Source organism: Propithecus coquereli, unplaced genomic scaffold (genome assembly GCF_000956105.1).
Source record: "Propithecus coquereli isolate 6110/MARCELLA unplaced genomic scaffold, Pcoq_1.0 Scaffold14, whole genome shotgun sequence".
Taxonomy (NCBI): domain Eukaryota; kingdom Metazoa; phylum Chordata; class Mammalia; order Primates; family Indriidae; genus Propithecus; species Propithecus coquereli.
Window position 1 is genome coordinate 1112695 of NW_012138302.1, and position 13334 is coordinate 1126028.

The 13334-nt window shown below is 38.3% G+C and overlaps 1 protein-coding gene across 10 annotated transcripts in view; it reads left to right on the plus strand.

Moving 5' to 3' along the window:
* PEX5L (peroxisomal biogenesis factor 5-like) overlaps positions 1-13334 on the plus strand; it is a 216942-nt gene that overhangs the window by 149791 nt on the left and 53817 nt on the right. For all 10 annotated transcript variants that reach the window (XM_012639365.1, XM_012639370.1, XM_012639367.1 and 7 more), the window contains one exon: positions 11485-11580. In XM_012639365.1, the coding sequence (XP_012494819.1) occupies positions 11485-11580 (96 nt within the window). The remainder of the gene's footprint in view (positions 1-11484; positions 11581-13334) is intronic.

Here is a 13334-nt window from a genome sequence, read left to right on the forward strand (position 1 = left end):
TATTGGTAATAAAAGACAAAGAGACATCAAAACTGTTAGAAGCATATTACTCTTAAATGTACAAACTCGTCATGTAGATAAAGTAAAATCATGACGAAGGTGGTATAAAAATTTAACTTAAAACTCACTTAGATGGTTCACAGGAAAATCAAGAAAATACGTTCTCTCTCAAACCAACATAAATTATCTGAGGCAGTGATTCAGTAAGTGAAGAGCTATTTACAAGCAGTGTTTAAAAATTATATTTCAGAATCACAAAGAAACTGGAAGCTCACGATGTGAAGAATTCGTGTTTTCTCCTTTTCTTTTCAAGATGAGGAAAAGGAAAAACAGTCTTACTCTTTTAAATAGTGTTTTGAATACTATAAGAATGAAAGGAACTTTCTTTCCACTCCCTGAAGTTTCAAGAATTTGAGTCTACAAAACGAACTGACAACAGACAGGTTAAGAGGGGAAAAGGCATACAAATTTATTATTATGCAAGCACATGGAGGTCACGCAAAGTATGAAACTCGAGAAAGTGCCAGATGGTTGAAGCTTAAATATCCTCTTCATAAGGGACCGGGAAGTGGGGGATGTAGGCAATTTTAGAGGAAGAGTAAATGATTTTTAGGGGAGATGAATGGGTCAGAAGAACAGACAACAGCCTGGGACAAAGTTTGCCTGGGCTGTGGGTGTGTGCTCAACTCTGGTCTTCCTTCCTTGGAGTTTAATCTTCTCTGTTTGATGAGATTATAGGGAGTGGGCCCAAGACAGTTACATTCCTTCTGGAGGAACTTTCCTTAGAGTAGGGAACTTCAGAGGAAGCCCTTCCTTGTGCTTTGGGAGAGGAAGGAAGGGTAAGAAACAGGCACCAGGGTGAAGATCAGAGAACCTTGGTTCTGAGATGACTTCTTTATTAGTTCAAAGTACTCAGCATGTCAAAGAGTCATGTTTTGAGTGTCATTTTTTTCTGATACTCCCAACAATACACTAATCAGAGTAGCAGATTACAAAAAATTATGTAATCCACATATTTAAGAATAAGGTTTCTTGACACTTATACAAACTGTGTTAATTGGAGTTAATTATTTTTAAAAGTCGTGTAATCTGAATAATTAAAAAACATCTGAAGAATTGAAGAAAAACGCAGTAATGATGTAAAATTAGCTTTTTCCATGAATGGGTTGGTGAGGGAAAAAAAAAGAATTCAACTCCTGCAGGAAAATGATGATTCAAGCATTTCCTTTTCGAATTTGGACACTGGAAGGGGAGCTCCAAGACAGGCTCTTGCGAACTTCGGTTAGATTTCACCGGGATGTGGAGCAGCCAAGCTCCCCAAATGCTGAGTCGCAATCGTGTGACTTGCTGATTCTGCTGACTTGAGCATAGCACGTGCTTCCTTTCACATAATCATAATTGCAAACCAGAACAATTTAAATTTTGACAGTATCCCAAACCAGAATAATTTAAATTTAAAGAGCAGTTATGTTTTCTAAATTTTTTAATGACTAATGAAAAGGAAATGTATGTTAGTAGCTGTCATGCGTTACATGCCTTCTTCATGTGTGTCATATGAGTCTATTTTTGTGTATTATTTGAAATGCTTACAACAACCTTATACTATCCCCAATTTCACATATGAAAAAATGTATCTTAGAGAGAAGTAATTTTCCCAAGGTGATGTAGCTAAGGAGGAGAGCAACCAGGTTTCGAATCACACCCGTCGGCTTCTAAAGCCCTGTCCTTAACCACAGACCATCCAGTATCAGCCACGTCGTGCTTACCCACCTGAGACAACTCACAAACCGTCTCTTTCCCTTCTCATTGCAAACCCTGTTTATTACTTACTTTTATAGGGTTGATATGAATTAAGTAATTTTACGTTTTGCGTTATTCCAGAATCTTTGTAAGACAAATTAGAATTGTCATCTGATTTGAGACCACGCACAATTTTGTGCCTCCCCCTTCCGAATTTATTCTCAACCCCTTACTTTTAGAAATGCTGATGGTTTCCACTACATTCCATTTCAATTCAACAAACGTGACTGAATGTCTACTATCCGTAAAGCCATAAGCGAGGCGGTAAAAAAGTTAAAAAGAGGAGCAACATTGTAAGAAGTATGGAAACCTTGTGTCTAACAGAAACGATTAGATACAGTATAAATATTAATAGTTTTGGAAATTGGAAAACAGTCCAGGAGCCACATCAACATCCCTTTTCCCCTCCGGGCCACACACAATGAGGAAAGAAGGACACAAAGATGGAAGGAAGGAACAAAGAAAGAAGGCAGGCAAAAGGAAAGAAATCTGAAAGATCACTTTCAGTGCAGTAGGAAATCTGTACATAGTAGGTTCTCAATAAATATTTGCTGAAGTGAAAAAATAAGGGGATCCCAACAAAAAGAGAAAACAACAATATTTGTCAAATTTAACAACATGGAAGTAGCAGCTAGTGGTTGATTAAAAGGCAGAAAAAAATAGACAAAACTTTATCCTTGATCTTTTTTTTTTTTTTTTTTGAGACGGAGTCTCACTGTGTTGCCTGGGCTAGAGTGCCATGGTGTCATCCTAGCTCACAGCAACCTCAAACTCCTGGGATCAAGCCATCCTCCTGCCTCAGCCTCCCGAATAGCTGCGACTACAGGCATGCGCCACCATGCCTGGCTAATTTTTTCTATATATTTTTAGTTGTCCGATTAATTTCTTTCTATTTTTAGTAGAGACGGGGATCTCGCTCTTGCTCAGGCTGGTTTCGAACTCCTGAGCTCAAACAATCCGCCCGCCTCGGCCTCCCAGAGAGCTAGGATTACAGGCGTGAGCCACCACACCCAGCCCCTTGATCATTCTTAAAACTAGTTTCAATAATAATTTTTAGTTACGCCTAATAATAGACTGTCCATCTCTTTTCAAAATCAGCACTTATTTGCCTCGATGTTCTACAACATAGAATTTCATAGTAGGATGCAGATGGGCCTGTATGCTGCCGCACCTTACACAAAGCTCTGGGAATTGGCTCTTGACACATGAGGGATAGCTTTTTTGTGTACTTTCCATATAAATGTCTGATTAAGAAAAAAAATCCTGAGCATCTCAGTGAAGCAAGCATTTAAATTATCTGTTCTAGTATAAGAATTCAACTAGTCTCCATAAACCACTAGCCAAAAGTACTCTAAACACAGATATTTTTTAATGAATTACTAGCTACAGCTGATAGACACTAAGCAGAAAGATATTAACAAAAGCAAAGTTTTATTGAGCATTTACTATGTATGTGTGTTTACAGGAATTATTGTACTCAATTCTTAGAGGATCTCTATAAGTGAATGTACACTTTGCAGATGTGAATGTAGAGGTTAAGTAATTTGTTCAAGGTCACCAACTAATATTAAATAATAAGCTAGTATTTGGTCTCAGGCAGTTTGATTCCAGAGACTGTGTTTAATGACCATGATATCCTGTCACCTGAGGTCTACTAGTTGTTATATTTTCCTTTTCTATAATTAAGTAGATTCCTTTTTCTCCATTTATTTCTTTTGAAAGAATACTGAGCTTTTAAGATACGTTTTGGTGGGAGACCTCTAGCAACTATATAAAAGCAATTGTATGAGAAGCTTATGAACGACTGTCATAGTGGTTACCTAACAGACTTATTATCAGACAACCCAGCCAAAAATACAGTAATTTTCAAATTATAATTTTGATCATAATCATAATTTTGAATAAGAGAATAAGACACAATATTCCTTTAAAAGAGTTATTAAATTCTTCTCTCCCTTTACCTACTGCTTATCATTCAGAACAATCAACAGCTGGGGAAACTAAATGCTTTCTTCTTTGGAGAGTTTAATATCCTCAAATCCCATTAGCTTAAACCAATTAAAATGCCATTTTTAAAGCCAAGGTATTTCCAGGAGGTTGCTAGAGTTGTGGAAAATTTTTCAAAATCATGCAAAAAAGGGGGAAAAATGCCCACGTTAGAGTACGTTTGTGAACTCCAGCATTTTGCTTACATACACATAATGCCAGTATCTAGATCAGAGGGTTTATGTGTGGTTCTTACCCCAGAAGCATCACTATCACCGGGGAACTTGTTAGAAATGCAGGCTCTGGGGCTCCACCTCAGACCTACTGAGTCAGAGTCTCCGGGGTGGGGCTGAGAAATCTGCGTTTTTAACAAGCTCCTCCAGGAGATTCTGATGCCCTACTGCAATTTGAGAACCACTGATACGGACATTGTGCTACCAAAACAGCTGCAACTCAAATTTATGGGTGTAATTGTTTTGTTTACTATACCTCTATTTAAGTGCTAAGCAATATTGGCAGTTTACAAGCATTACTTATACATATTTTCCCATATTACAGTTTTTGCCTACAATAAAATTAGATGTTTAAAAAATGTTTTGGTTGAAAGAAAGTCTGATCTTTACCATGCATTATAATCTGTATTTCATTCTCAATCCTAAACCAGCATATCTCGACACTCTGCTAAATTGCAGAAAAGTTTCAGAATCTTTAACAGCATACTAATTTCGATTTGAAAACTGCCTCTGTTTACGTTCAGTATTTGCCTATAATTCATAGCATTTATCTTGTGTTTCCTTGGGCAAAATAAATGGTTTCAAAATGTGACATAGATAATACTTGTCTTAGTAATAAGACTTTTCTAACAATGTGGAAAATAGCACTTCCCCAAATAGTAACTGTACTATCAAAATAAAATTTCATTTGCACAGTAAGATTCTATTTGTTGTTTTAAGCGGTAAAGAGAATATGAACTGTAAGCCTAGAATCCCGAGAGAGAGATTTTGCCTCTTCTTCCTGATATATGGTGCCCTTTGCATCCTGTGATTCATAATCCAGTTGGGTCATGAAACATTGATGAAGGGAGGAAGCCCGTGACAGTAATGGCCTCCGTTAGGTCAGACTTCACAGGAAAGGCAGGTCGTATTTCACTGGTGAAAAGTGCCTGCTAATAAAAGAAAGTGCCTGGGGACAAAAATATTAGTGGTTTCATTTTGTTCTGACACCATTCATTCATTCATGATATTATATAAATGCACAAAGTTTCCCTCTTTCTTATTAGTTTTTTAATTGACAAATAAAAATTGCATATATTTATTGTGTACAACAGGATGTTTTGAAATAGATATACATTGTGAAATGGCTCATTGAGCTAATTAACATATGCATTACCTCACATACTTTTTTTTTGGTAAAAACACTTAAAATCTGCACTCTATTAGAGATTTTCAAGAATACAATACAAATGTTATTAACCATAATCATCATTATGTACAAATAGATCTCTTCAACCTATTTCTCCTATCTAAGTGAAATTTTATATCCTTTGACCAACATCTCCCCAAAACCCTGCTTGCCTTTCCCCAGCCTCTGGTAACCACCATTCTACTCTGCTTCTATGAGTTCAACTTTTTTAGATTCCACATATAAGTGAAATTATATGGTATTTGTCTTTCATGCCTGGCTTATTTCACTTAACATAATGTCCTCTAAGTTCATCCATGTTGCAAATGACAGTATTTCTTTCTTTTTGAAGGCTGAATAATATTCCATTGTGTATATATGCCACATTTTTTAATCCATTGTTCCATTGATGGGCACTTAGGTCAATTCCATATCTTGGCTGTTGTGAATAATGCTGCAATGAACATGGAGTGAACATATCTCTTTGACATGCTGATTCCATTTTCTTTGGCTATATACCTGGTAGTGGGATTGCTAGATAATATGATAGCTCTATTTTCAGTTTGTTGAGGAACCTCCATACGGTTCTCCACAGTGGCTATACCAATTTACATTCCCACCAATAGTGTGCAAGTGTTCCCTTTGTCTCCACATCCTCTCCAACACTTATCTTTGCTCTTTTTGATATCAGACATTCTAATAAGTGTGAGGTGACATCTCACTGTGACTTTACTTTACTGATAATTAGTGATGTTGAACATTTTTCATATGTCTATTGGCCATTTGTATGTCTTCTGAGAAATGTCCACTCAGTTTCTTTGTCCACTTTTGAATCAAACTATGTGTTTTCTTGCTGTTGAGTTGTTTGCATTCCTTGTATGTTTTAGATGTTAACCCCTTATCAGCTGTATGGTTTTCAAATATTTTCCCTTATTCTGTAGGTTGTCTCTTTACTCTCTTGATTGTTTCCTTTGCTGTGCAGTAGCTTTTTAGTTTGATATACTCTCATTTGTCTATTTTTGCTTTTGTTGCCTGTGCTTTTGGAGTCATATCCAAAAATTCTTTGCCTAGACCAATGTTTTATAGCATTTTCCCAATGTTTTCTTCTAGTAGTTTCATAGTTTCAGGTCTTACATTTGTCTTTCATCCATTTTGAGTTGATTTTTGTATATAGTGTGAGATAATGGTCTAATTTCATTCTTGTGTATGTGGATATCTAGTTTTCCCAGCACAATTCACTGAAGAGACTGTCCTTTCTCCATTGTTTGTTCTTAGCACCTTTGTAGAAAAACAATTAACCATAAATGCATGGATTTATTTCTGGGATCTCTATTCTGTTCCATTGGTCTATATGTCTGTTTTTATGCCAGTACCATACTATTTTGATTACTAGAGCTTTGTAGTATATTTTGAAGTCACGCAATGTGATGCCTCCAGCTTTATTCTTCTTGTTCAAGATTGCTTTGGCTATTCAGGGTCTTTTGTGATCCCATGCAAATTTTATGATTGTTTTTTCTATTTATGTGAAGAACATCACTGGAATTTTGATAGAGACTGAATTGAATCTGTAGATTGCTTTGGGTAGTATGGACATTTTTTAAATATTCTTTGAATTCATGAGCATGTGGTATATTTTCATTTATTTGCATCTTCTTCAATTTCTCACAAAGTTTATTTCTTACAATTTGTCCACATTTTAAAAATTTGTTTATTTCGTTAATGAAGGAACCAGCAGAAAGACCACAGAGTTGTTTCCAAAATCAAAGCATTGAGGAACAGAGCTTCATATAGCCAATTGGGAAATACATGCCAAAATAAGTTTGCCAAGTTAAATACAAGATTTGTTAATCTTCTATGAGACAATAAGATCATATCCCCTTTGGAGTTAACATGTCTACCAGGCTATAGCATCCTAACAACTTAACCGCCTTAAAAGGTTGTAAATCATCTGCACCTTTATGTTTATTTAGATTTGTTAATCAACTGTATTATGACCCAACAGTGTCAGGTGAGGGTTATAGTAGACTGAATATATCCACATCTTAATCCCCAGAACCTATAAATATTACTATATGTGGCCAAAGACATGAGTAAATTACAGATCTTGAGAGAAGGGGATTTTCCTGAACTAGCTCAGTGGGCCCTAAAAGTAACCACATGTACCTTGTAAGAGTAAGACAGAAGGCCAGGCTCAGTGGCTCACGACTATAATCCTAGCATTCTGGGAGTCTGAGGTGGGAGGATTGCTTGAACTCAGGAGTTCGAGACCAGCCTGAGCAAGAGCGAGACCCCCTTCTCTACTAAAAAATAGAAAAAAAAAATTAGCCAGGCAACTAAAAATAGAAAATATTATCTGGGCATGGTGGTGCATGCCTATAGTCCCAGCTACTCAGCTACTCAGGAGGCTGAAGCAGGAGGATCTCTTGAGCCCAGGAGTTTGAGGTTGCTGTGAACTAGGCTGACGCCATGGCACTCTAGCCCAGGCAACAGAGAGAGACACTGTCCAAAAAAAAAAAAAGAGTGAGGCAGAAGAGGTTTTGGGTTTTGAGAGAGAAGAGAGGAGGCAATGTAGAGTGGTGCAGCCATAAACCAAGGAAAGCCTGAAACCATCAAAATTTTTTGCATTCTCATTGAAAACTTACAAGTATGCAGTAAAGCACTCAGAAAATAGTACATTGGGAGATGATGCTCAGTTACAAGCCAAGTGGTAAGGAGGGGCCAGTGGTAAATCCTCTCTGCATGTGAGATACAGCCCTCTGCAGAGGGAGAGCCCAGAAGGAATCACTGCAAGGGCAGTGCAGGTGATCTCGTGCCACCTGATGACAGGTGGTGAGGTGGCACGTAGAGCTACTTATTCATGCGAGAGCCCATTTTCCCCACTTGGACACAACTGTATCTTTTATTAACCTTTGCTTTCTTTTCATCTGTGGTGATTAAATGGCAACCCAAAGAAGCCACCCTTGCCAGCCTCCTTCCAGCAGGACCACAGCAACTCTCCCCAATGGAGGAGAATCATGTGCTTTTAAAGGCTTGTCATTGCCAGAGACAAAATAGTGTGGACTGAGAAATGTAATATGCATAGGTTAGGAACAGAAACAACTGCATACTTCACAATCTGAATCAAAATTAGAACATAAGTGGGGAGAGTGAGCAGTTAACAAATATTCAATTTATAACTGAACTAACCAATCCTTTTTTAAACTATAGAAGGTTTTTATGTTCTTTTCAGTGTATTAATCCCAGGGACCATATAATTTCCAAACAAAAATATTCAGCCATAATCCAAAAGTCACGTTAGTTTATGCTATTACTAGATAAAAATAAAAGTGTGTAGCATCGTTATAAAATATAACTCTAATGACTTTCTTATGATTTATAGAAGCTATTGGCATTTATCTCTCCAGCCTAGTGAGAAAAAATCTATTTGAATATTTTTAATTCAATTCTGGGAGATTCTGAATTAACTGTTTACTCTGAAACTAAATATGGTATTTTTGGTTTCAAACAAACACTTGATATTTTAGACTAAAGCCAGAGTAATCAAACGTTCTTTTGCTTCTGCAGTGAATATGAATTTGCTATCACAATCCTGGAGTACAAGAAATATCCTAATTACTTTGATTACTTGTATTTAATCTGGCTTTAAATCCCTGCTTGCCGGAATGATGTGATAGTCAATCTCACTTATGTTTTCGGTTCCCTTCCCTGTGTCAGTTTCTGGGTTGGGAGGAGGTAGTAGCTTTCATGGAGCCCAGAGAACAAGGGAGACTACTTGTTCATGGTGACAGTGAGCCCACCTGACAATGAGGCTGATGCCCAGGCAGGCCCAGAGGTGCCCCACCATCCTTCCCTCTTCTGACCACAGGCACCACTGCAGTGGCCTCACCCCTGCGCTGCCCACAGGGCATCCAGCAGCCATCCCCCTCCCCCAAAGCCATGGCAGTAGGGCTTTGCTAGCTCAGACCTCTGCCAGTCCAGATCCAGGACAAAAACACAGGTACCCTCTCAATCTCCTATAAAGCTCCCCCTTAACCTCCTGGATTGGCCAGTGAGCCTTGACTGAGAACACCTTCTGGGGGTAAGGAGAGAAAATACCTTCAGCTCATTCACCGACAGCGTATTTTCAACAGATATTTATTGACTATTTATGGAGTTCCTGCTGTGTGCCAGGAAATACTGAGGATATAGGAGTATTCACAACAGTGGGGAGCAAACATAAATTGATGTTTCAATAAATTAACCTTCCACATTCATCAAAGCAAAACTCAGCCTAAGACCATTGTTTATGGTCAGGAGTGTTCATCGTGATTACTTCATTGTTGGTTTCAGTCCACAGTATTCTTAGGGTTTCTTGGTGGACTCCTGACCCCTGTATGAACACCCTGGCAGCAGCTTTTCTGAGTTTTGCATCTTCCTAAAGTGGCCAAGTGAGCACAGTCTCTCGTGAGAGGCAGTATGAGCGGTGGTTCTGAGCATGGCCCTGAAGGACCAGCCCTGCCACTTACTGTCTGGGTGACGTGGAGCAAGTTAAGTAAACTCTCTGTGCTTCAATGTTGTCGTCTTGGAAATGGAGTCTATGATAATCCCTACCTCAAGGGGTTGTGGAAAGAACAAATGCGTTATCGTATCTACAGCACTTAGAGCAGCGTCTGCCCTGTAGCGAGCCCTGGTAGGACGATTGTGTCACAACAAAAGAGGAGAGTCCTCTTCAGCACCAGTGATGGTGGAGAACGAATGAAAAGCAGCTGAGCTGTATGGATGGCAAGTGCCGTGTGAAGAGAAAAGTTTGAAACAGTGGTTCTCAAACATGACTGCTTTTAAAAATCATCAGAGGAGCTTTTCAAACATCAAATGTCCAGGCCCCACACCCAGCGATTCTTAGTGAATTGGTTCGGGGTGGGGCCTGTTCAAGTAATTCCGCTGTGGCAGGCAGGGTTGAGCATCCGTGCTATAGAGCAACCTAACACACGGGCCACGAAGTCTCCCACCCCACCCCACCCGCACCCTGCAATAAAAGGGGGTGGGGAGATTCACTCCACAAGCCCCTCTTCTCCCACTCCCCAAGGCCTGGCTGTCTCCTCAGTGTAATCCTCATCCTGCAGCCCTTAGGCATATGTGGACACTCGCCCCTTGTCAGGCCCTGTGCTAGGAATACAAAAGTTACCAGACAAAATCCCTACCCCGATGGATCCCACAGTAGAGCAGGGAGACAAGCAAGAAAACAAATAATTATATGGAGAAAAATTGGAAATGACTTGAATGTCCATGAAGAGGGGTCTGAACAAACTACAGCGATTTCCTTGCTAGGAGATCTCTTGGGAAAAGAAGAGGTACATCTACACATACTAAATGTGGAAATTTACCAAGATATATTCTTAAGTGGAAAAAGTAAATTGCAGAATGGCATACCATTTATGTTTCATTTTTTTTGAAACACATTACTATACACACGACTCTGGATGCATAAATGTGTATGTAACTGCAAAGAAAAAGGTCTAATGGTACACCCCTTATTTTCCATGATTAATTTTTTCAAAAAGAATGTTTTCATTTTTGTGAAATTAAAAATTAATGATATTTTTTAAGTTACAGCAGACTCTTTGGCAAGGGCGATATTCTGAGAATATTTGCATTTAGCTAAGTTAAGACGTGCATCACACTGCCTGTTAATTGTGGCAAAGCAGCTGGCCTTAACAGACATGATTTTATCTAAGTGACTCATTATTATTTAACAGAGAGAAATATCCTGAGAAATGGGACACGAGACAGTGCCAATAGAGGGAAAGCGAAAGGAAGAGAATTCTGCATAAGCGTCTTCTGCGTACTTAAGGAGAAAGGCCTGGAAGCCACACTTCCGTCTCTGCAGCTTTTACAGTTTTACCTGAGGCTGATCCTCCTGACGAGCTGAAAGCTTGAATACCAGTTTCTAGATCTAGCCTTCTAGGGGAGATTATATATCTTAGCTGGACCAGAATCATTTGGGGAGGGTTACCAAAATATCAATACCTGAAATCCAGACCAATTAAAATAGGATCTTTGGGAGGTACAGCTGGAGGATTGGTTTTAATCTGTCCAGGGCTGAGACGCATCGTTGGAAGAATCATGCGTGCATGCTCACACACATTTTGACACCATCCCAATTTAGGCAACATCATGCCTGTGAAGTAGTCCAAAAATGTCATCGATTACAGATGACTCTTAAACTCTAGGGAAGTGAGACTGGAAAAGAAAAAAATACATGTATTTTTGTATCCTGTGATTCTGATATCATAACAGCATGTGTTCGGTCTATTTCAGGCTCGACTGACCAAAGAACATCGCTGGGGAAGTGCATTACTTTCTAGAAACCACTCCTTAGAAGAAGAATTTGAAAGAGCAAAAGCAGCAGTGGAGGTAACGTTTTTCAAAATTAGTTTTTTCTGTGTCATGCTTCTGAGAGTGGCATTCAAAAAAAAATCAAACTTCAGCAGGATACAAATAAAATGGGTCTTAACTTGTAGACATGAAATAACCACGATTTTGACTGTCAGAAAGAGACTTGTTAACAGAGAACATTTGATTTCCCACCAAGATGATGAATAGATGTCACTTCTTATGCCAATTCTGTGACAAATTAGCAATAACTGTCTGGAGTGCTGGGTCAGAAATAACTCCAAGTCTAGTCTAGATTCCGTGGTGAACCAGTGCCATGTATTTGCTATGCCTCTGTGAGGCCAAGGTTCATGCCTGGCATTTTTCTCTCTCTAGCATCTAGCGCAATGTCTGAAACAGAGAAGATCTTGCTGTCCCTGGGATATAACATACTTTCCTAACTGGGTGGTAAAAGGGTATGCGTGAGATATCCTAGCTAATGACTAGCCCATCTCAAGCCAATTTTATTATTAAGAGTTTCCAAAACATTGTTGATAATTCAAATGAAATATTTGATTGCAACATGGATATTTAGCCTCCTAGTAAGAGAGAGACAGAAAGAGAGAAGGGCAAGGGGTGGTGGGGGGAGGGAGAAAGGAAGGAAGAGAAGTCCCCAAAAACCCCCAAACAAACAAAAAGCAGCTTTTGCTGTTTTCTATCCATTTCCTTCCTGGCCAGAATCACAGAGAGTGCATCACAGATGCTATCTCCAATATTCATCAAAGCTTTGCTAGATTGCTATTTGAGAGTGGAGCTTTTCACCAAACTCAAGTATGAACTTGTTAGAACCTCCATTTCTATTACTGATACGAAATCTTGAAAATTGAAAGCATTCTTGGAATATGGTTCATTTATGTGGTTTGTCTTCCTAGAATTTGGATGAAATGATTATACTATGGGTGTTCTTTCAGAACTCTATCCTTGAAATATAATAAACTCATATTTTCGGTTTAATATTAAAAGGATTCTTTCTATTCTGGGAAAGAATTCCAGCCATAATTTCCTATCATCTCTCAGAATCCCAATAAGAGAGCACTTTTATCTCACCACAATATAATTTACCCAAATTTCTTATTTAATTTTAACCTTTTTTAATTAAAAAAAAAGCTAATGAATATTTAGAGCTCTTGAGCATGATCAACTGATATATTTGGTTGAGACCAGCTGAGTTCAATCAGATTGTTCAAATGCATGGAGCCTGTAGCTCAATTTATTTCAAATGTGGGTTTTCCAAACTTAAGAGCTAATTTAAATTTATCTTTTGAACTCCTACTGTGTGTAACACACTGAATTAGCGCTAAAAAGATTATTTAGAACCATAGAATCTTGGGTCAGTAAAGGCATTAAAATTTATCTGCTCCCATTTATAATGAGAAAGATAACGAATTCATATTCAAAGACTTTTAATTAGAAAGTAACAGATCAACAAGGAAAAAAAATCTCTCAAGATATATATATTCACAAAATTATTTAATCTTATTTTGGGTAGAGACCTTAGAAGTCATCTATCCCTACCAGGCACATAAACATTTTTTTCTCTTAAAATACTTAACAGATTATTACCCCGTTTCTATTTGAACACTTCCAATTAGAGACAACTCCTTTTCAAGAAAATTCATTTCAGTCTTGGACAGTACTAATTATCAAAGTGTTCTTTCTTATATTATGCTGAAATTAGCTACCAGCAACTTCCAGGTTTGCTTGGTCTTGGTTTTGCCCTCTCTGGAGCAGGGCAG